The sequence below is a fragment of the Anomalospiza imberbis genome, chromosome 4 (genome assembly GCF_031753505.1).
Source record: "Anomalospiza imberbis isolate Cuckoo-Finch-1a 21T00152 chromosome 4, ASM3175350v1, whole genome shotgun sequence".
In the NCBI taxonomy this organism is placed as follows: domain Eukaryota; kingdom Metazoa; phylum Chordata; class Aves; order Passeriformes; family Viduidae; genus Anomalospiza; species Anomalospiza imberbis.
In genome coordinates, this window is record NC_089684.1 from 22,944,423 (window position 1) to 22,969,636 (window position 25,214).

At 38.3% G+C, this 25,214-nt stretch overlaps 1 protein-coding gene across 2 annotated transcripts in view; it reads left to right on the forward strand.

Moving 5' to 3' along the window:
• Positions 1 to 25,214, forward strand: part of PPP3CA (protein phosphatase 3 catalytic subunit alpha) — a 171,359-nt gene that overhangs the window by 62,129 nt on the left and 84,016 nt on the right. For both annotated transcript variants that reach the window (XM_068187497.1, XM_068187498.1), the window contains exon 2: positions 8,272 to 8,472. In XM_068187497.1, coding sequence (XP_068043598.1) covers positions 8,272 to 8,472 — 201 coding nt within the window. The remainder of the gene's footprint in view (positions 1 to 8,271; positions 8,473 to 25,214) is intronic.

The window sequence follows — 25,214 nt, forward strand, 5'->3', positions numbered from 1 at the left end:
CCAGAGATGTGCTGGTGTTTCTTGTTCCAGGAATCAACCTCTGCAGGCTGACATTTAAGCAGAGCAATTTCTGTAATGTGGCAATTAAGGAGTGTTAGAAAACAGACTGTCTCCAAATAAAGGCTGCTTTACTTGCACTTACACATCTCTCTTTTTAGGAGTTTACGGCCAGGCTGGGTGGCTGGTCTAGTGGAAGGTGTCCCTGCCCATGGCAGAGGGGCTGGAACTTGATGCTGTTTAAAGTCCTTTCCAACCCAAACCATTCTATGAGTCTATGACTTGTTTTAACAAATTTGCCTGACAAGTGCCAGACTGTGTACAGTGGTCAGTTTTTGGAAGCTAAATCTTGGCTGTGTTTAAACCTTGCCCTGATAGAACAGCTTTGGAAAGGAAATGGTGTTTTCTTCCTGCCCTTCTGCATGTCACTAGAAACTTTGAGTTAGCCAAAGCTGATTTCTGACCAAATTTGGTAAAGGTACCTCATTATGCTCAGATGGTTGGAAAGGGAATTCTTTTTTGTAGGTGAGGGATTATTTGCAGTCCCTCTTTTAGCTACCTTTGCCATATAAGAGACTGAAATTTGGTAATGTCAACTGACTGAAATTGAACCAAAAAATCAGAAGAAAATGGTGTCATAAATTTGAATTGATACCTGAAGGTTTTTCAGGTCCTAGAATTGATTGTTTGGGGTTTTTTCCCTGTAGATTGAAATAATTTCACATGCAATCACTTCCTAATGGCCTCTAATTAGGAACAATAGTGAAGCTTTACCATAGAAAAGAAATTATCCATCACTCAAGTATTTTGGGGGATGGAGGACTGTGCCTGATTCCTTATCCAAGTCTTGGAAGACCTTTGGTATTTTCCATTGTTACAGGACTATTTTCTCCAAATGAATTGTTCTCATAAAGGAATTTAAACTCTGGGTAATTATTGTTCTGTGTTCCAAAAGCTAATAAAAACAAAGCTCAACAGTATTCAGTTCAAGGCCTATGGAAAAACTTGGGTGTAACAAAGTAGAAAAACAAACTTTTCTGATGAGGCCAGGAAGCTACGATCACATTTTCCAGTTTTTACTGTATGTGTTGGTCCTAACTGGGAATGTTTCCTATTGAACTGAATTTTTCCTCTCCACTTTATACTGTAGTTGATTTTTTTATCCATGAACTGTGGACAACAGTGGATTGTAAATGTCAAAGATACTTGCATATGATCTCAAACATAAGGAAAGAATACTTTTTTGTAATACTTTATAGACATGTGTGTTGTTTTGTGCTCTTTAAGACTGATAGGATTTGTTTGTTTATTACAGTAGTTGGCCAAAAGACACTCTGGGAATGCTGCCATTGTATAACCACATACACTACAATTTGATATTTCATACAGACCCATTTCTTTGAATTGGGAGGCTTTTCCTTCTTGCCTTTCCAGCCTGTACCTCCTCCAAGGTTCTCAGGGTTCCTATGCTCTCTGATGTGTCTGTTGCCTGTAAATGTTCTGGAAAAGTTCTGATGTATTTTTTTCTCTGACTTTTTCTGAAAAACTGAAAACCATTTTTATTGCTAATTGCTTGATAATGATTGAAAATTAGAGATAGATTTGGATTGTTACAGATATATACATTTATCTATGTTGCTGATATCAGTTCTACAGTTTATTGCAAAAGTGTTCATAGTGGTTGAGATGGGTCCATGTCAATCAACTCACCAGTCAAGGGTCAAACCGCCAAGGGAATCTTGTGTGTTTTTCCAGGCCTTGGTGGTTTTCCTAACTATTCTTCATTTGAGCCCAGAGTAAGAATAATAGGCCACTGCTCAAACCTCTTGGAAGAACCTCTTTGTGTAAATTCTTCTTTATGGTTTTAAAGCTTCCTGACGTGAATATAAAGAAGATCAAATCCTAAAGTAGTGGGTATTGTTTTTAATGGATTTTTTAAAGTGACTGAAGGTGACATAGCTACTTATGGTGGTTCTTTCCAAGTATAATTTGACCTGAGTTTACGAGGAGATTGGTTATGCTCTTTTATAGAGTTGAAGAAAAGCGTTGCTATATACTTTCCTTATTGTTAGGCACTGTGTATTCTGGAGGAGGCCAGTATTGCCATGAAAAGGCCATAGCAGTTCCTGAAATGGTGGGAAGTGGTAGTACTCTAGCCTTTCATCCTGTAAGAACAGGCACCTGGCATCCACACAGGGGCAACCCATCATACTTCAGGATGGTAATTAGACAGAAATGACAGCATTTCATCCCCCTTCTGTTGTCCCAAGTTTAAGGTGACTTTTATTGACCTTCCTTTCTGCTGTGCCACTTGTGCGTTTGCAAAAAGATCCCTCTATGTTCATTAAAATGGCAGAGGCAGTTGAGAGGAGATCATCCTGTCAAAGACTTACCGGTATGGTTGAGATGTGCTGACTTGGCTTGTGGCATAGTGTGCAAGTCCCAGCTTCACAGAGGCAATGCCCTTCTGTGAAGTAGCAAGGTGCACAGGGGTGAGACTTCATCCTCCCCTTTTAAGTTCAAGGCTCAAATTCTGTAAAGGTGTATTGCTTCCTGAGGTATCATAGAGTTATGCTGCATGAGGACTGCTTGTAGTGTGCTGGAATGGGTTGTCTTAGAGTGGGACATTTCACTGGCAGAGTGCAGCCTACTGATGAGAACACCACAGCCTTAGGACCTGGAAACAACATGGCAATATGTGGGGATCAGTACATGGTTGACACAGCTCTTCCTTTTACAAACACTGTCCTATCACAGCTATTGTCCAAAGTTAGACATGCTTCTCTGAGGCAATTCTGTCTTTGCTGTTATGCAGTTTTGACTGAAGTGTCAGAATATATTAAAAATAGTCATCGGAACTGGCATATTTGATGAAGTGTCTTTTGTTACTTTTTAAAATTTTTATAATTTGGGCTTTTGTTCATCAAAAAGTAATGGCTCATCTCAGTCTCATGAAAAACAGTTTCCTTGCCAACCTGTAGTACCTTCTGTTTTTTCTAGGCCACAGGTGTTATTGCCTCATGTCAAATGGCCTGTTTTCCATGTTATCAGCTGAGATATCTGTGAAAGGAACTCCTTTCTCTTTTCTCTCTAAATTTGGTATATGTGGGCTTTGTTGAGGTATGACTCTCTTGTCTGCTCCCAGTTCAGTTCACATACAGGTGCTGTTACTCAAAGGTGTCTTCATGCAACATTCTTTTTGATGGACTCTTTCTTTCTTCCTTTATGCAGTATTGACTGGCTTTCCCTGTGAAAACCTCAGCTTTCTGTGAAGCAAAGTGCCTTGCTCATGTCTGATGTTAATTTAATTACGTCTTTTAGCAAATATGGTTGTGAGCTCTTCTGATTACGCTGCAAGAACTTGTTGGCAATGAAGACAAATTCATGCTAAATTTCTATAGGAATCCTCATAGCTGCTTCTTATTTTATACTGTAGATTTATTTTCCAGATTCTGATTTCCAACACTTTCACCATCTGGTGAGCAGATTTAGTAAAAACAGTCCTCAAATATGTCATGTCTTAAAATAGCAGGTGAAAGCTTGATCTTTTAGAGAGAGATTGCCAATTCCAGTGCCTACTCTAATGACAGTAGCTAATGTAAAATGAAACCTGATAGTTTTTTGTTAGAAAACATCAGAACACGTGTTCCACTTTTAGCTCCACTGAGATGATTTTGATTTGACTCTTTTGCTGTCATATAAATAGTTGGATTTTTTTTTATCAGGTGTAGATATTTTCCTGCCAAGTACACAAAAAGCTAATAAGAACTTGCACATGGTATGAATGCTGTAGTACAAAATTTTATATTGAAAAGAAATTTTTTCTTCTGAATAACTCAACTTCCTGTATGGTACTCCTAAAAAAAAAAAAAAAAACTGCTAAGGAAGTAATGTGCAGGTTAAAAAAGAGATCAGAGTGATTCAGTGTGTTGGAATGGTTGAATCTGTCTCCAGAGAACTTGTGTATGGAGATGAAAACATTATCCATGTGGTGCCTGAGGAAATCTGTTCAGGGGGGATGTTTGTCACATGAGAATTCCACGTCTTGCATGGCTGAGCATCTCTGGCAGTTCCTTTTCCTTTTTCCACTGCTTTAGTGAGCCCTGCACTGCCTGGGGGTTTCACTCTGTTCCCCTTTAGCAGCTGTGGATGGAGGTGACTCATCTTGTTGTTTCAGTCTGTCACCTGAATTAAGTAGAGTTCTTGAAAAAAAAAATTCATCGTTCCTTCCCCTTAGGTTCATAGGAAACCAAGTAAACCAGAAGTTCATAGGCAACTGTACAGGAATTAGGTAATGTTAAACTCATGTCTTCAGGGTGAAAAGTTGATCTTTGGCTGCGTCTATGTGTTGCCGCATAGGTTTTGTCAGACCCGATATGGTGCAGAAATGCAGAACCCCGATCAAATAGTAAAAACTCCAGTATGGGTGTTATTGGTCAGCAGGAATGCTCAAGATTATGCTATATGTTCAAACACATTATAAAATGGGTGTAGATTTTCAAAGTCAGACTGCAAAACCTGTTAGTTAACTATTAAAAATGTTCCTGTCTTTAAAAAATACAGTTTTGTTCGGAGATTATTTTTATCATAGTTTTAGGAAACTTCTATGCATACTGAGTCTGAAGGTTATGAAGAAGTAGATCTAAAAAACCCAAAGCTGCAGAGTGACCTTTTAATTTTTTTGCACCTGTGGCATAAGTGTCAATGTGTTTAATAACTTGTGCTCTAGGTATGGCTGTAGTGCAAATGTTTCTCAGAATGGAGAATTGCAAATTGCCGTCAGACAAATGCAGTGCATTGGGTTATTGAGATGCTAGCAGCTGTGTGTTAGCAGATGTTATTGGTGTGTTTTCCTTACAAGTAAAAAAGCAAACATGTATTTGTCATAAAAGTATGGTGTGCTATAGTTACGTACAGCCATACAGCATAAGTTATATAAAATTATAGGATAAGCATTACGGGGGAGATAATTTGGGAACTTGAATATTGATGAAAGAGTTTTTCTTATGGGCAGCCTCCTCTGAGAGTATTAATTTAGTGTACAGCTTCATTTTAAAATGAATAATATATAAACAAAATAATGCTTGCTTTGCCACATGCTTGTATTTTATTTATGCGTGCACACATGGTCCACTCTAATTAAGCAGAGCTCTTTATGGTTTATTTATTTGTTCCAGAGTGGCTGCTTAATATTTGAGAGAAACAGCAATGATGTCTGACCTTTGCAGGGGCTGTGTTAACAATGAGATGGGTTTTGCAGGAGCCTGCAAGAACAGTAAAAGAACAGGTTGATTTTTTTCCTCCATTTGCTGGAACATGCTCAAGAGACCTGAAAGCACAAGTAGAAAAATTCCCACTTGTAAGTTGTTAAAGAGAATTTTCTTGTGTTTTCAGATCTCAGGAGAATGTTACTGACAGGCTGAAATCAAGGGTTTTAAACTTTGTTTTCTTTGCATTTCGTTGTGGTCCATATTTTATGGCCAAACCACCAGGGTAGTATTTCACTTGGTGAATAGTTGTTAGTTTGTTTTTTATGCCAATATAAAGAAAATAATGTAAATGAGGTGGACACCAGTCCAAGTTTCAAGTTTTACAGAGTATGATTAGGCATGGATGAGTCTTGTGTGGTAGTGTTGTAGTGAGATTTGTCACTAAACTTCTAAAAATATGTCTTATATGTAGATGCACATTTTATTGCCTCTCCCCTTTTTATGGCCTTTGCTTAATACAGATTCCTGCCTGTTTTTACAAAAACATCCCCTGGGCCTGTGCCATGGCGAGGAGCTCAATGCTGGCAATTCAGTCCCCCACTCCTTCCTCTTTCTGCCTTTCCCTGGTGGCCTCCTCTCCCAGTTCTGTGCTCTTCCTCGTTGTGTATTCTGTGTGCACGGTTGGTGTCTGAGGAGATCCTAGGGTTTATTTCTGATAAGAGTCAAGTTTATTGCATTTGTTGTTATTTACTTTATATATGCTAATACGATAGGTTTAAAAAAGCAGAAAAGAAAAAAAAAAAGGAGAAACAGATGGATACCTGTGTATTCAGATGGTAACATTGCTCTGTATAAAGTGATGGAAGTTAAATGTTTGTTGTATTTATAAAAGGACTTTGGTTGATACAGGCATTTGTGGGTGTTACTAGTAAAAATGATGTTTAACTGACTTCTGCATGAATGTGACCATTTCTTACATTGTTCTTCTGTGGAACCTCTGTGCATGTGTACATTCAAAGTTAATAGTCTCATAATGGAAGATGCAATTTGTGGTCTATTCAGTTACTCATGTTTTTGCTAATTAATCATGAATCATCTGCTATTGGAACAGTATCTTTTTTTCTTTAATTAGGTATGGGTACATCTTTGTTAGAGCTCTGCCTGCAGAACTCTTACAGTGCTGCAGCATATGTCATTTTTTTCTATATCAGTAGGTTTTATGTCCTGGATTTTGTTTGTTATTGCCATTGCATCTGTGTTTTGCTCTGTCTTTATAAATGTAAAAATCTCCTCTCACCATCCAAGCATATATGTTGGTTACCTCAAAGTACTGGTGCACTGCATAGGTTTGTGCATTTTCTTGCCTTTGAGGAGGAACAGTGGCCATTATTTTGCTAAGGAATGAAGGCTAATGGTATGTGCTTCTTCCAGCCAAGTGATTGCAGATATGTACCAACCTTTCCCTTTCCTCCTTTCTCCATGCTGGGAAACGCAGGATCTTTTGGACTAGGTAGCCTTCCAGGGTTTTGCTTTTGTAAAAAGAGGATGGAGTCTTGGAGAACTGCTGAGCTGTCACTCGCCTTCTGATTTTTAGAAAATACTATACTTTTTCTGTGTTGTGTAATAAATTGTTTATGTAATAATTTTTCACCTTTTCCCCCCTTTACCCTGTGTTTAAGTCTGAGAGCAGTCAGGCTTCAGTGTATTTGAGACACTCACATTCATAAGTCCCCACCAGATTATTTCAGTGAATGGACTGCTGAAGCAGCAAAAAGGAAAGAAAACAAGATTGAGGTGAAGGGGAAGGCATTTTCTGAAGCTGTTTGTGTCAAAAATATCAGTGGAAAATAACTGTGTAAAGTGAAATTTTTTTTTTTCTGCTCTGTTACTTCTGTTAGTGTAAGAGAAGAGCCTTTGGTTTGAACTTTAAATGATGAGTGAGAGTTATGGGTTTTTGAAGTCCGCTGATGGTGAAATTAGAAGAAAACTGAAACTAATGGATATATTGATCTGCTGTGTTAGGGTCTCATGTCTTGTGATGGGACAAAGCTGCTAGGGAGACATTCCATGGCAGACCCTTTGGCAGGGACAGGGTTGCACTGCAGATGTGACCAGCTGAAACCAGCCCAGCAGCCACCTCCTGTCCCTGCTTGGAGCTCCAGAACAACCTGACCCTCTTGCATCTGTGGCAGAGATCAGGATAATTACCCTGTGGCTGTTGAGGCGGGCGCTGCCTAATGCCACTCCGACTGAACTGTGTGGGAAAGGGGGTTAAGCTGGGATAATGTTCCAGCCTCATCCTGGCAACTGACAGCATCACCTCCGAGCCTTCTTGTTCCAGCTGGCCCCAGGAGAGCAGGAACATACAAGTTTATGCCTCTGACCTTATGTGAGGACAGTATGCAGGTTGCTGCCATGTTGCCAGGACAAGCTTTGTATTTATCCATTTATTTTCAACTTCAATCTGATACATCCTCTGCCCTGTCTGTGCTGGAATGGTCTATTCAGCACTGCTGGGTTTCAGATGTATCTTGTGCAGCAAGCTATTACTTATACAGAGAAAACCTCTTATGTCCCTTTACCCAAAGTCATTAGAGAGAGCTCTGTCTTGGTTTTAGAATTTTAATTGGAGTGTATCTATGCATGTCGATGCACGGATATTAAATATTGCACTTGTTTGTGCGTTTTATGCTGTTAATGGAAGGGATGTCAATGTTCTCTATTTCTACCAGAGCAGTTTAAACTGTTCCCACCTTTCCCTGGTATTCCCATGCCTTTTGGGGGCTTTACTTGAATGTATCTACCTGTAATTATGGCCTAAATACTCCTCTCATTTTTTTTATAAGCATGAATTACTTCTTGCATGTGTGAATAATGTATCTTGCAGGATATATGTGCTTTAATGGTATCTTTGGGAATCTATGTACAATTTAAACCACAAATTGTAAGAGGCAGTAGAAAATCTGTAACATTGTTCTGCAGCAAAGATATGTTTTTAAATGTGTCAGTGATAGAAGCTTTTCTATAAAGAGTGACCATGTATTTTTTTGTTTTTTTAATCTAGCTGTCCCATTTCCTCCAAGTCATCGTCTCACAGCTAAGGAAGTGTTTGATAATGATGGAAAACCTCGTGTGGATATCTTAAAGGCGCACCTTATGAAAGAAGGGAGACTGGAAGAGAGCGTTGCTTTGAGAATAATAACAGAGGGAGCTTCGATTCTCCGCCAGGAAAAGAATTTGCTGGACATAGATGCACCTGTCACAGGTTAGTGTGGAGTTATGGTGAGGGGAGGAATGGCTGCTGGCTGGGACATGTTTGGTGACCCATTAGTGTATGTGGCTTCCTAAGGCACTGAAAGGCAGCTTGAAAATCAGTGCTTCTCTCCAATACTTGATTCACTCTTTGTCTGCTACCACTGGATAATCGAGGCCATCAAGCAGCTTTAATTTAAAGGAAAGGATTACATCTGCTGAGACCTTTCTGTTTCTAAGGCAGAGAACATTTTTAGTCTTCAGGAGAAAATTAGAACTACTTTCTGAAACTTGAAAAGTTACCTGGCCTTTTGCACCAGGTATTAATTCTGTAATTTTATAGGTGTTATTATCATAGTAGGACTGTTGAGACGTACAGACAGCACTGGACTCTGGATGTGATGAAGTTCAAAAAGGCCAGGTGTAAGAACCTGTACATGGCTTGGGGCAATCCCAAGCACAGATAAAGGCTAGGCAGAAAATGGACTGAGAGCAGAGGTGATGAGAAGGACTTGGGAATGTTGGTGGATGAGAAGCTCAGCATGTCTTGGCAATGTGCACTTGCAGCCCAGAAAGCCAACTGTGTCCAGGGCTGCATCAAAAGCAGCATGGGCAGCAGAGCAAGGGAAGGGGTTCTGTTCCAGCCCTTCTACACTGGTGAGGAGACCCCACCTGGACTGCTGCATCCAGCTCTGGGGCTCTTGACATAAGGAGCCCATGAACCTCTTGGAACAAGTCTGGAGGAGGTCCATGAAGATGCTCAGGGTGATGGAGTACTTCTCCTCTGCAGAGAGGCTGAGAGATCTGGGGCTGTTCAGCCTGGAGAAGAAAAGGCCTCGGTGAGACCATATAGCACCTTCCAGTATCTGAAGGGGGCCTACAGGAAAGTGAGAGAGGGAATTCTTACAAAAGCATGTAGTGACAAGGCAAGTGGGAGTGTTGTCAAACTGATAGATGGTGGGTTTAGATGAGATATTAGGAAGAAATTCTTTACTATGAGGGTGGTGAGGCACAGGCCCAGAGAAGATGTGGATGCTCCATCTCTGAAAGTGTTCAAGGCCAGGCTGGATGGGGCATTGAGCAACGTGGTCCAGTGGGACTTGCCCAGCCCATGATAGAAGGGTTGGAACTAGATGATATTTAAGGTCTCTTCCAACCCAAACCATTCTGTAATTCTGTGAGGGAATTATGGTGTCAGATTTAGTGGAAATTTTAATTAGATGTTAAGGAAAATAAGAAGTGCAGAAAAAAAATCAGCAGTTTATGTTGCCTGGGGAATTAATGAATTGTGCTGGTTGCAGAGCCCATCTTGCCCTTGACTATCAAACACTACCACCCACTCATTAATCCTCAGGAAATGCCTTATTTTTGAATTTCCTTCTCTAATTGTCTCCTGCCTCTGCCTGCATTCTGAATGTATGAATGCATTTGCTTGCTCTAATGTGTGTCCTCCCATATTTTATTGTTTCTACTAGATATGAAATCATTTTTGACAACTTATTGATCTGTGGCATAGAAAGTTATCTGGGTGGAAAAGATATCTAATTCTAGCCAGTTTAAACTATGAAGCCAAAGTATAAAGCCTGGTTTGAGAAGTCAGGTTCTTTCATCACTTTTGCTTCTCAAGAGCCCTGATAAAAGTACAAGAAATAGTCATTTACTGCAGAAGAAGGGTTACCAGTTTTTATTAGCAATACTGGTAGCAATCACCAAAACCTACATAAACCTTCATTTTCAGGAAACCTTCTCTGAAGCTGAGTGTAGTGTCTAGACTAGAATGATGCACAAGTTATTAAAGCTTGTAATTTTAAAAATGACATCCAACTAGAGGATTGTAGCTTGACCTGGAGAGGTAATGTGTATCATTTTTTATGTAATAATTAGCTTGTCATGCTGCTGTACAGTTCTGATGGAAAAGATGTCAATCATGTTGCAGCTCATGGATGAATAAAGAAAACAGAATGAATAAAAGGACCCTTAGTTAACTAAGAATAAAATTCTGCAGATTTTTTTTTTGGAATTTCAGGATAAATGGAAGAAGTTGTAGAGGTACAGTACCCTTGTCCATAACACACAGAAAATTCTGCCTGTTTATGGATTTTTTTTAAGTGTCATTTTTACTTTTTTCAATCCATTGAGAGATGTAGACTGTAGGAGGACAGCTCTGGTGTGTTGTGTCCCAGCTGATCTCCATAAGCCTATTTTAATGTTTTAATTTTTCTATTAAAATTTTTTCTTAAATGCATTTGAAGGTGTTGGAATTGTTCTGAATTTTATTTTAGGGATTAATCTCCTGAAGTTTACCCCATTGTATAACACTGGTATAATATAAGTCTTTGATTCTTTTTTTATTGGAGCCTACACCTTGCTTTGTTCGTGCTTTTGAAATTATTCTCATGCGGTGATTGTGATACTGCAGCATTCTTCAGGGTGGCTGCTAGCTACTTTCTTTTAAGCCAGCATAGGAAAGCTGGGCTCCTGATGTGTGTTAGCAGGGTAGCTGAGAAGTGCTAATCTTCTGTATGAACAAACATGAAAGCTGTACTTATGAAAGTGATCATCAAAAGAAGGAAGAACTTAAATTGTGAGGAGGAGGTTGAGAAAGCTTGTGAGGCATGGTTGTTGTGGGACTGACAATTTTCTTTGTATGAGTAGTATGACAGCAGGTGACTGGATAAAGAGAATATCAATTGACTGATGATGTAGTGGAAGTGCCAGGTGTACAGGCAGTCAGGAAATAGCTGTGCAGCAGAGGAAAGCTTTTTTCAAACATTGGGAAGAACAAACAAAACCACTGATAGAGTGGATAAGAAAATAAATTTTAGAATTCAATACAAGAGAAGTAATCTTCTTGAAGAATGACAGTCATAAACCACTAATAACCCCCCTAATATGGGATTCTTTGTGGAAGAGGCATTCATCTTTTAGAAATATATTCCTGTCATTAGCTTATAAGATGGTGATCATCAAAAAGAAGAAAAATAGAAGAGTGTAACTGTAGAAGTAATAGCATTGTGGATTATTAGAGTGATATACTTGATAAGTGTTAAAGAATATGAAAAGTTCTTTGTTAAAGCCTTGTGCCATCCAGTTATTTGAAATTTCACTTTTTTTTTTTAAGGGGTGATAAAATTGTACTCAGAAGAAGCATCAGAGTTCTGTTTATAAGTCATGTGCAATGAAGTGGGTACATACAAAGCCTGAATTTGAGCGAGAAAATGATAATTGGGTGTGAGTCATGCAAAGAGCCTTAATGTGAAATGCACAGTCAATTATTTTGCATTTATGTATAAAACTTACTTTGTATCTGTGGTTAGCTGGAACCATCAATGTGATGCCATTTGAATTAATACATTTTATTTTCAAATTTGGCAAGGCTGTAAGTATTCCTGATGAACCCATTTGTGAGCATAGCTCAAATTGTCATTGTTTGCTCCACGCATACACGCATGCACAGTTCACTGCAGGTCTGGCTTACAGACATGGTGAGCTGTTCCTGCAGTTACACTGGGCTGCTGCACACTGGTGGGAATATGCATAAGCCTGAAATAAGAGGCTCCAAGTGCTCTGCTATCAGGACTCTTCTTGCATCTGGGAAGTGTTGAGGCAATGTTCATCTGTACCTCTTACTTCATCTGTAACCTCTTCACTTGGAGAAATGCAAACTTCATTTGAAGCTTGTGTGTTTAATGAGGTTGATCTACCACTAAACTACAGGTGTTCAGTGGACAGATGTCTTTATGGCAACCTTAGGATTTCCAGTCCTGTATTATGTTCATAACAGTATAATGACACATGGAGAAATTGGCTCATTTTTAATATTTGGAGCTTTTTTTTTTTTCTAGAAGGCTAAGGAAGTATATCTCTGAATCACTCTGATGGCAATATTTACTGAAGTCACACTTCAAAGTACACTTGGGAATGCCAGATTTGTGATTGACTAGGTAGCCTTATTACAGAGGTTCATTACTCTACAGAGTGATTTTGGGCGAGTGATATACACTGCACTTTCTTTGCATGATGACTGACTGCATGGTTTTATGGGCTCTCACTTCCAAATCTAAAATATGCTACTTGGCTACTGACCATTCTTAACTGCATGCCAAGCATGTGTCTCTTTGTGCATGGGTGCATCGGTGACTTTCTATTTATGCTTTAATGTAGACCTCCTTAAATGGTATACATAACTACAGGATAGACCTAGAACTGTAAAGTGATATATTTATCTAATGTCTGTCATTGCACATATTTTCTTGCACTTTTTAGATTATTTTCCTTAAGGATATTGTTAGATTTACAGATAGTGAATAAAAATAGCATGATACCTCTTGCACATATGATTGCACAAGTGAATAAGCTTGTAAGCTATATATTGGTGTTTTAAGATAAGTCTTTTTTCCCTGTTGACATCTCTTTTAAAAGTAATTAATGTGTGTTTTTTCTTGTCGCACTTGATGTATCTCATCTTTTGTGCTCAGTGTGCAGTCCTTTTAACTAGTTCTGCCCATCAGTACTAACGAGTGTCCTCCAGTAAACTAAGAACACCTATCTCATATACACCTTTATAAAACTGTGCTTTTTTGTATGTATACTGAAATACAGTGTATGAATATTACTGAGGCAGCTGTCTGTGTACAGATGTTCTCAACTCTCTTTGTGTGGCTGCCCCCCCAGCAGTGTCCGTGACAGTGGTTTCTGGCTTGGTGGCTGTAGCCAGGCTATGCGCAGGCACAGGGCCCAGCATCTGTTACTCTATCAGTTAAAAAAATGGAAAATAGGTGAAAACAGCATATGCTTTCACTCTAAACATGCTTCATTGAGGAAGTCCTGACTCTGTGTTAGCCTGTGTACAAAGCTTTCTGAATTGCCAGGTGCATGCAGCTCAATAGATGAAGAGAGGAGAGGATTGGGGAAGACAGAATAAAAGCTTCTTCTTGTAGTGTAGAAAGTGTCTCTCTCAGTCTCTGCAGAACTCCTTGGCTATGGTTTGTTCTACTAGTCCTGTTTTTTGCAGCTCCCATGTTTGTGGCTGTGGTGGGTGCAAGGAAACCACTGCTGTTTGCAGAGTCTTCCTTGTTATTCCTTTTGCATCACATAATGTAAGGTAGGGTGTTTGTACCTGGTAGGTTTGGAAGTACTAACCTTGTGCGTGCTAAGGAGAAATACACCCACTTGCACTATTATTGCAGTGTCTTCGGGTGAAAAATTCCATTGGCTTGGTTGATGCCACAGCATTATGGTGATCTAACTTAAATGCTCGAAATGCTTGTGATGTTTGTGTCTTTGTGAACACACAGAGTTTTTGCAATTCAAACTCTAAATTGATGAGAGGGTAAAGGTTGTAGGCATTTATGGACAAGCCTGTGTGGGAACAACTGTGACAGCTTGGTTGACCTTTGGAAACTGTCCATATAAGACCTTTACAGGTCCATAAAAACTAGAGGGGAAGCCCTTTCCTGCCAGCATGTGCCTTTATGATCTGTGAGGCCTCCAGATATTCTCTGGGTACATTATTCCATGGAATGGTAGGGTGTCCTGGGCCTGAATTTTTCTTCATGTTCCGGATATATTTTTCCTTTGTCCAATTTCTCTCATTTGGTAGCATGAAATAATATTAGTAGGTTGCTAATGCTGTGCAAGCTAAAACTTTGTAAACAGCAAGAATTTCTAGCTAAAGTGATCAATGTTAAGATGAGTTAATAAAAGTATTTATGCCCACATTATATTACTATAATGTGAGAATAGCATTTAAAATTACATTGAATTGTAGCATGCATGTGAATGATCTGACCCAATCTGAGAGTCAAGCTAAACCAGTTCCTTCTGGTTTTACCTCTGAAGCAGTTTAAGATAAAATTTCAGTGTGGAAAATAAGCAAGGTTGCTTATTAGAGACCTACAAGCATTGTTAGATCTGTCCATATTTGCACAGCAGAGTTTGTCTGACATTAACAGTCCAGTAAAAGTAATTATAGTTAAAATTTTTTTATTTCACACTTAGGGTTAAACCCTATATACTGCGAACACTGTTGAAGAAACTAATAAATTCCCAGAATATGTATAACTAAAAGTTTTACATATGTGCCATGAAAAATATCACATACATGATCAAATTGTAAAGTGTTATAAGGCTGGTGTCTTCAGACACACAAGTCTTAAAGCTTAATTGCTGGTTTGAAGCCTTGATACCTGCAACTTCTGAGGATAAAAATTGCACTTTTCCCTTCTTTGCATGAAGACATTCAGTATAGTTATCTTTAAAAAGCATCTTTAATTTTGTTTGTGGTACTAAGAGTGAGCATGTGATGGGGTCTGCCCTCAGAACAGGACGCTGGTTACAGTACAACTCTTTTTTCTGTATCTTGGAGATGCGTGAGAGTTGCAAATGTTCCTGGTATATCAGTTTGAGTTGCTATGTTACCAGTAACACCTGAGACCTGGATACATTTATGCAAATTAGTCTCACTCAGATTTAGTAGCCTGCAGTTAATTCTCCTTCATCATAGGAAAGTTAACTTTGCCTGGAGTGAGGTAATGTTTGACATGAACTTTGACTTGTTTCTTTCTTAACATCAATATACAATCTCATTTGCATAGATGAGATTTCAGCAGAACAGGTTGGAACTGGGAAGTGGAGGAAAGGGAAAATATTAAGAGAACCACCTACTCTTGTATCTGTCTTGAAAACAAATGATAGTCCAGTTGTTTTTACATGTTTTTACTATATAGGAACAGATAGAAGAAGAAAGCAGAAGCAGCAAGAAGAAAGCAGATATGCTTTCTCAGATTAATTAGACTTTATGAAGAAATGTTTGCCATAACTTTTTAAAATGTGTTAGGTTTCCTCTTTTGTCAATGTAGCATAAACACAGTTTACTGTTTCACAATTATTTCCCATTATGTTACCAGTGTTGAACAACATTCAACTACAGAAAACCTGCATTTAAACTTATGTTTAAAATAATTTACCATATAAACATACTGTTGAACAGCTAAAGTGAACTTTATTGGATCCTTTATTTGGGTTGCTGATTAAAACTGACACTACTCTAGCTATTTTGAATGCCTTATTGAGAACTCATAATGCATCAAATCACTTGTGGCTTAAAATCTGGGTCTTCTATAAGAAGGTGAAGATGTAAGGCTGTATATAATCAGATTTTTTTTTTTTTATGTGTTCCTTCCCTAAGTGCTTCTGTTGGTTCCAGATATAGATTGAAATATGTGTGACTGCATCCCTGGTAGAACAAAGCAATTGTGTCTTGTAGCTTAATTGAGCTGCTTCAGCCATTAGCATCTGACATTTTGGCAGAGCCTATGTTTTCTAGTAGCAGCTGCTTAAATCTATCATTATTGCCAGGACAGTGGATACTATGATGGTATTCTTTACAGCTACCTCAGTTGTTCTTAGAAATGATCTATCTGTGGTTCATGTTATTTGGTGCAAAAACTGTAGTCAAATTAGCCACACTGAAATTGTGGAATCTGAGATTTCCTTCAGATACGGAGCTTAATTTGATGCTGTGAAATGGAAGATCAAATATATTTTGGGCTTCAAGTCAGCACAGAAATTGCATTGATTAAAAAAATAACCACCAGCAAAAATACAAAAACAACTGCTTGCAAACACCTAAGCCTTTAGGACTTTGTTCTTACCATCTTTTATTTAGCGTGTGGGTGGTTCATCATGTAAATACTGACAGCACAGTATAGCACATTAGCATTTCTTCTAGGACTATTCCAAGCAGACAGCATACATCATAGCAGTGCTGTTTATTATAGCTTCTCAAATATTTTTCTGAAACTTGTAAATCAGGGTTTTTACTTGCTTTGCAATTTTATAGTCAGTGACACAGCTTGAGTTAGAACTGGGTCTTTGACACTTGGATTCTTTTTTGAAAATAACCATGATGTTTGTACTGTGTAATCCTCATTTAAAAGAGTGACCCTTTGTTCTTGCCTTTTGTGTTCTCTTAGCTTTACCTAGTTACTCCTCCTTTTGATTCTTACCTCGGTAAATTTAACTCAGTCTTAGGTTGTAGTCTATATTAGTAAGGGATGTGGGAATGCAGTGGGATCACTGCTGAAATCACAGCCACCCATGTTCCTCCTTCCATCCATTTTGGATGGAGGAGCTACTGAAATGAGTAAGAACTAGAAGGAGGCAGAGGGAAATTCCAGCCTATGTTTGCCTTCCCCCTTGGAAAATAAAAAACCTACCAGTCACAGGTGAACAAAACAGAGTTCCCCATTTTGTTTGAATGTGAAATAATTACAGAGTCATGATTTATATGTGTGTGAGGCTGAAAGGGGGATTGATTTGGTCTTAATCACACTGTACCTGCAACAGCTGTAGAGTGGCTGCAGTACAGAAATCAAGAAAAGGAGTCAGAGGAGTGTGAGGGGGTGGACTAATAGCAAGCCAGAGACAAGCAGCATTTTGTGTCAGCTGATCGTTGCCATTGGAGGTACCACCGTGTTCATCTGATCTGGGAATCGCTGTGCAGAGGTGTGCCTCTGTTGTTCAGAGTCTGGTTGTGCATTTGGAGCTAACACCAGCTGTCTCTTGTCTTCATCTGTGCCCTATTTTTGTGTGTCTAACCTTTCACCAAAATCTGCTGAGGAGCACTGGCAAGTGCAAAGGAGATAACTAATAGGTTCCTTCTTAAAGAGATATTATAAACATACTTGTCATCACTTAAAGCATAAATCAGAGAACATTAGAAGTTGGAAATGATACTTATAGAAGGATGTTATTCTGGGGTGGGTGGTTCTTCTACTTCTTCCTGCCTTTTCATGCTTTTGCATTAGCATTTTAATTATTCTAAGAAATACTACCAGAGCTGAGACAGATGCTTTCTCTACTTAGTTTTCTGCATTTATCTAGAGAAAACATTTCTAGAATAATCTCCAGGTGTATATAATATCCTCTGTGAAGATGGATTCTTTTTTAAATGAAAAAGAAAGCTGCTATCTTTCAAAACATTTTAATTAGTTTTTAAAAAATAGTGTTTTTAAATGTTCTTTACAACCTAAAAAATCCATGATACCCAAATAAATATTCCAGTTAAGAAGATCAGTTTTGCTGAAAAGGAACATCTTTTCAATCTGCAGTTGATTTCAGAAAGTCTTGGGAAGTGTCACAGGGGATTCTGGCAATAATGTACAGGATTTGTACTGGTAGTGTGTCAAGCCATAACATTTTCTTTTGACACAGGTGTCATGTGCATCTTGTAGGGCATCAAAACATTAAACTGTGAGTTTCAAATTTTTCCTTGCTGTTCTCTGTGCACTGTGTTTGCACGTGCTTCTCTCTTTTCAGCTTTAGGCATCTAAATCTAGTTGAAATTCATGTATTGATACCACTTGGGGTGCTAATTTCTTCCTGATAAAATATTCTTGATAAGTGAAGAGGATCTTACTTCTCGTCCACTAAAGATTCAGCACTAATTGAGCTTTCAAGAGGCATCTATGTCCTATGACATGTTGTCTTTCCCTTTCTTTATTGCATGCTGAGTTTAGCAGTTGTGTTGAACCTTGTGGATTGCTTGGCTTATGTCAGTGTTGTTCCTTCCTGTGAGAGTTTCACAGATACAGCTATGTCATCTTTAAAGCCGTTTCAAAGCCTTTGTGTGAGTCAAAACCAGCCACAGTGCTCAGCACAAGGGAAGGTGCTGTGGAGAATCCTTCTTGCTCATTAGGTGTATCAGCATTACTGCTTTCAGATGATATTTCTGGGAGTTGCCATGTTGAATTTTTGACATTTGTTCTTACACCTCTTCTCACTCCAAGTTTACGTCTGCAAAAAATTTTATCTTTACAAGTGGAAAACACCACAAAAGTATTGCTTCAATCAGAATAGGTTGAATTTAGATGTCAAAATGAACAGCTTGTGAGAGTTCACTACAGGAGTTTATTCATCCAAACAAAAAAAAAATCTTCTGAGTAATCAATGAGGTAAAATTCAGTGAACTGTCAGATTTATTCTTTATTAACCTGTATTAAGAAAGAACACTTAAATGTATCATTTTAAAAAAACTGAAGAAAACAACACATAACACATTTCAATTCATTTTTCATGCATGTTCTCCTTTGTATTTGGTGCCCCCTGTACATACAGGTCAAGAGCTTAGTGTGGCAGTGGGGGTTGGAGACATTGCTGGTGGCCATAGAAATGAATCCTGTGGCTTCAGCTGTTGACAAAGTGGCAGAACACTTTCATTTGCTTTCTGCTTGGCCTGATTCCTGTCAAAGGCAATAGTTGGAGATGTCTAGAGCACTAAATGGTGAAAGCTAATGTAGCTTCTTCGTTCCACTTCATTTCCTTTGGTTCTCATCAGACTTTAATGGGGGGGGGGGGGGAAACTAGTCTCAGTGCAGGGTACACAACTGAAAGTATAGAGAGGAAGACCTAAGAGCTGTTTGTGAGATTAGCCTGCATACGTAAATCTAGGTTATATTTTATTCCCCAAACAATCTAAAAAACTTAAGTTGAAAGAGTAAAACTCATTTGAAGAGAAAATCATATTTAGATTCTGGACAAATAAAATATTTGTCTCTAAAAGGCAGGTAACTAGCAATGCCTATGGCAGGAAATAGCCAAAAATTGTACTTGAACGGGGAAGAGCATGGTAAGAGTGTTGAGGTAAGACTTGGTTACTCTCTAAGTACAATAAAGCAAGATTCTTTTCTTTTCTACTGTTTCTTGTAGAATTACTTGGAGTTAGGGGTGTTTTTTTGTTTGTTTTGTTTTCATTAAGATGTCAGCTAAGGGAAATAGACTTTCTCATTATAGCGGAAAAATGGAAACTTCCATAGAGGGTACTACACATAGAAACTACACATAGAGGGTAGTTATGGCCAAAACCACCTCTTAACAGGGGACCAGTATCAAATCTAATAAAATCCTGTGTAAATCAGTACTCCCTCTTTGAAAATCCGGTGCGTTGCCCCTAGATTTTAATTGTAAAATTAGAGAGACATCATTAAGGAGATGTGGGGAGAAGATATCAGGCATGGTGCAGAATACTCGTATGGCTCCCAGAATCCTTGTTGTGGGAACAAATGTATCCCCAGTAAAACTATTATTTTAGCAATGAAAAATGACTTTCAAATCGTTGATGCCAATCTAGGTCTTCACCAGTGCTTCTGCTTTTTCTAGTCTAGAAGCTTGAAGCTTCAGAATATCAAGGCTTTTATAAAATGCAGGATCTCCTCTTGAAGGCATGATCTTAAAATGTAACTGGTTGAAGATGCCATCTGGTGGCATGTGTTTGGTGTGTCTGGCTGCTTCCTGATGCACCTGCCATCAAAGCCATATATTCTTCAATATGCAAGAGAGGAAGAGTAACTACAGTGATAAGGCCAGAACACAGAGGTCTCCAGCTGTTGCTAGGGGAACAGGCTGGAAGATGACCACAACTGTGGGAGAGAAGATAAGTATAAGCAATTAATGCAAGTCAGCCTTTGGAGTCTCATTTTCTCAATAAGCATTTAGGACGAAATTTCAGGTTACCTTACTTGGGGAGGCAGTGAAGAATAAACTGGATTTCTTTTGGATTGAGGCAGCAATGAAATGATGAAGATCTGAAGCCTTTGCTTGCTGCAGATTTTTATGGTAGAAGGAAATGTGTTTCAACTGTATAAACAAAGCTTGGGGGTATGTTTGTGTGTTCTAAAACCTCAAGGTCTGTATATTCCTTTATTTTTAAGAATATCTGGAATATGAATATCACCTTTCCTACTTATTCAGTGAAGCTTTTTTTCTTTGAGAGCTTTTCAGGTCTAACATTAATTGAATGGGTAAAGGTTAAAACTTTATAGCAGGAGCAGTTACTCACTATGCTGTTGAAGCGAAGTTACTCAGTTTAGCTAGTTTAAACAAAACCAAAGCATTAGTCTGCCAAAAGACATCTATCTTCTCATAACATTTGCAGGTTTTTTGGCACTTAATTCATCACACTCTTTCCCTCAGCACCAGTGACCTACTCTCCAGACTGAAGCTTTTTTCAGCATAAGTTTCATTCAGTAATGAAGATAATGCTATATTTGTTTTGTTCTTCCCACATTATGCCCTTTTCTTAAAATAATTTAGGTTGACCGGTACCTTTGAAAATCACATTATGCTGCCTCTTGTTCAAAGGTGGATCAGAGTAAATTCTGCCACTTCTCTTAATTAATCCATCTTCTTTCCAACTTAGACACATTCATCCTTCCCTTGTAACATGATGTTTCTGAACAGACCTCCTACTAGTCCAACTGTGTTCTGAGGGAGGTTAACTTCTCACAAAAGCTATCATATTCTTCAAGCATCACGACTGTCCCTCATGACTATGCTTCTTACTGTCTGTCCCTCTTTTATCAATTATCCATATTGTCTGTTTTGCTCCAAGAACCCCAGTGACTCATCTGAGCTCAGATGGTTTCATTCTAAGCCTCTGAAACATTTCTTTGATTTTTCATAGAGGAAGGAACATATGCAGCTCCTTTTACCTTTTTGTTCTTTCTGTTGGTGATTTTGTACTCGAAAAATCTGGCCTTGGAAGAGTTGTCTGAGCACTGAAATGTCTCTTCTCTCAGGACCAAGTCCTTTCATGCTTTGTGGGAAAGGCGGTGTTAACATTTAAGCTATCACCAAAAGCTATTGCTCTGCAATGTGCAATGATGGTTCTTCCCCACTAGAGATTACGGAGGAGAGCCTGGTGTTCAGAGGCTGCTCTGGGTGCCAGCAGCTGTTTCATCTGCACCTTCCTCGAGTACCTACCCTCTGTCTGCCTTTGGACTCACAGACCATTGCTGATGCAAGCATGACTTTGAAGAAAGAGTAATAATGAAGAAGATATGTTCAGCTGATGTGTCACTGTGCCAAATGAATCTAGCTCAGGGATAGATATTATTTAAAATATTAATTTTGTGTCCTCAGGGACACCTAGACACTGAATCTGTCTTGCGAAAGATCTGACTGGTACCTTAATTCCATTCTGATGTGGCACAAATCTCTTAAAAATTTTGGAAGTGAAGTATTTGGTTCAACTCCTGTTAGTGTACTGGGATATGGGGGTATAAAAAAAGGACTTCCCCAAAGTATCTTATTCACAGAAAAGCATAGAGAAAGGTATTTCAGTAGGAAGAGTATGTTTTGAGTTGCAGCAATTGAATTCATATTGACAAGAATTTTGTTAAATCATCTAAACCATTAGATGCTAATGGGTAGAATTTTTTATTTGGTGTCTGTTCTGCTGCATTTTACATGTTTTCTTGTGAACTAGAAGCCTTTTCCAGTAAACAAGTATTTATATCTAGAGTGTGTATCATATGTGATCCCAAAGCACAGTTTTTACAGCTAATAAATGTGTTGTGTGGGTGCTGTATTGGTTGTGAGGCTCTGATGTATTTGCATGCATAGGGGGCATAGTGTAATTAACCACATTAAACTGAATAACACACAGCCTCCCCATTGTTTCTCTTTATGGATGTAATTAGATGCTGAGAGAACTATAGCAGGAAATAGGAACAGTTTCCTCCTGCCACCCCTCAAACAGGTTTTCAGTTCCAATTAAAATAAATTACATTTTCAACCAGAAGAGATTACTCACATGATATCTATGTAATTTATAAACAGGCATGGAAAGCCTGTTGTAGAAATAAATTTTAGAAATGAGAAAGAAAAGGAGAATAATTCAGAAAACTTAACCAATAGGAATTCAAAAGCTGATTCTTTGAATTGCTCAGTTCGTTTTCACTGAGAAATCTACCAGAAGTTGAGTAATGGGGCTTGAAAGCCTCATCACAAAATTTGGGGTGTCAGAGATTCCTGTAGTTCAACTATATGATGTGCTTTGATACTTTGATGAAAGAGCAAAATCTCATAGTTTTATGTATTTTTAAAAAAACCCTTTATCTTATGAGACTTCTTACAGAAGAAGTAACTTTCTGCCCAACTCCTTCAAATTTTTATCCATCAGATGTTCCCAGTGTGCATTCCTCACTGCCGTGACAATAGAACTTATAAAACAAACAGAACAAAATGCAGTAAGTATGACGCAGTAAGGTGGAAGGATCGGATTTTTTAATCATTATTTTGGCTGAAGTCTCATGTGTTTTGTATCAATAAAACATTTGTTTGGTTTTAAAAGAATCAGTAAAAAATGAGAAGAAAAAACACATAGTGAAAATCATGTGATAAAGGAAAACCTTAGTCTTTTCAGCTATGAAAAAGTTTTAAAACTGAGACTATATTTTCATTCTTAATAAACTATGTAAGGGAAACCAGCAATTCACTTACTAAATGTTGTCTAGTACATGAGCCTTTTATCCTCTTCCTGAGGATAAAAGGTTGGGTAAGGTGGTCCAGGAAAGATTATTTGAGAGATGAGGAATTTTTAATTCTCTGTTATCATCGTACAATTCCAGTGACTTGTAAATCTTTTGATAGACATTATGATAAATGATGGCTGTCTTTTTAGCTTAATCATGCAGAAAAGGTTAATACAATAACAGGAAAAAATGCTCTTTCCTTTCCTTAATTATTCTGACTGTTTAGGAAGGTTTAAATATAATTGTGAAAAAATAATTACTATATTAATAACACCATTTTCCATATGTGGAAAGTCTTCATTTCCATGGCTCCTTAATCTTGGTCTCCATGTTTGTTACCTGCTGTGTACATTATGTCAATACATTAATCAAACTGAGGGGGATATGGTGTGGGGAAGATTCTTGGATCAAGCAGAAGGGAGCAAGTGTATTTTTTAAATACCATGCAGGTGTATATTTTTCAGTAGTTTCTTACTCTGTAGATGCAGTCAAGCTGTGTAAGTGTATCTAGTGGAGGAGGATTTTGACAGTGCTAATGCTTGATGGTCTTTTATTGTTATCCCTCCACACTTTCTTCTCCATTTCATAAATGGACTTTTGAAGCACTTTGTGCAATGCATTTTTGAGTCCAAATTCAGTAGCCTTTGATACTTTTTGCAGGAGAGAGAACTACATCCTGCAAAACATGATCTACATCCTGTCAAATACAGTAATATAATGGTTATGGCTGGTAGACTGTGTCTTGATTTTAGATATAGAAAAGAAAAACAAAAACCAAACCCTCAGTTTTTGGATAGAAAAAGCAGAAAGAGAAATTAGCTGATCAATACATGCCTTTCACATTGGGGTTTGGAGCAACCTCACTTTTCTGTGAGTTTTCAGAATGGCTTATTTTGTGATGTTTAACATAAAGATGATAATGAGTTTTAAACTGAAAATATGAGCTGCATTTGGAAGATTTCATAGCAGTTCATGTTTCTGCAATTGTGTGGTAAACTTTTAAGTAAAAGCATTGCAATGACAATTCAATTGGAAAATTAACGGCACAGTGTGGAAAATAGCTCATTCTCCTCCCATTTCTTCCCCATCCTTTCATCTACCAGAGTAGTCTAATTCCTGGCAATCTTCTTATTTTCTCTGCAATTTTCCAGTGTCCTTGATGATATCGGGAAAAGTACAGGTCTTAATTGCTTCCTTTTTTAAGGTGTATGATGAAGAGATTGCTCTTCATACTTTTTTTTTTTTTTTTTTTTGGTGTTATATGCTGATGCTTTTTTGGGGGTTTAAAATTAAAATGCTGAGACATTTCTTGTACAACTGGCTGTAGTAGTAAATTCAGCTCATTACATAATGAGTTTAGAGCATGTTCTTGTACTGTCACTGCTGTTAGTTTGCCAGCCACATAACTGCAAATACCTTTTTTGGTCTGACGCAATCACTTAGTTATTATAATACCATTATAAATATTGTTGGTTGAAAATAGCAAACTAAGACCTACAGAATATGTTTCCTCAGCTGAGCAGAACTGGGCATGTAGATCCTCCTGAAATGCTGGGCCAGTGTAAGTGACCCTTTTCTCTAACGTGGCTGTTGACCTCCTGAGTGGCATCTGTGGCCAGCTGGGCTGGCTGGGGCTGTTCTGTGGCAGCAGCCTGAGCTGTCCACTGGCTGGCCTGGATCCCTGGACTGGGGAGCTCCCCTGGACCCACTCGTGTTCATCTTTTCCAGCTTGCTAAGCCCACTGAAGTCTAAATTGGCAGAAGTCCTGTAATTTAGTGTAGGGCCTGGCTTTTTGCTGGTTTAGTACACTTAAGCAGTTCATTTCACTTGAGGATGTCTGAGACCAGGAGCTGGAGTGAGGGAGCAAGGGGAATTGCAGTGGCCGGGAGCATGATTGGCTGCTGCTGCAGACCCAAAGGCTGAAATGACATTTTCTTATTAGGGAAGTTGAAGGTATTCTGTCATTTCTTTGAAATAAATTATTTTTCTCAGTGCTTGAGAAAGAATACCTGGTAATCAGTATCTGTACCTGGTAAAGTCAAATGTATAGTCTGGGCATGTTCAGTACACTTTGGCTGTGCATGTAATGCTTTCAAAATTTTCCTGTGTTATGATAGTGAAATTATAGGAGTAATGCATAATTTCTTGAAAATAAATTAGCTATGATCCTTAAATTGCTACTGAATGGAAAATCTGCTGATGTTTTTTTGAATATTTGCAGAATAATACTAAACTCGACATTTGAGGCATCCTGTGTCAAATTAACTGTGATGCTTTTGTCATCAAGAAATTTAGTACAGCGTGATGCTTCTTCGCTATGATTTCTATCTGGTAAATACACCAAAATCATACTTGTGAAATTTGCTCAAAACATGAAAAGATTGAATATGCTTTCATGGAAATAATTCTCTGTGGAACCAGTATAAGGGAGGAGCTCTTC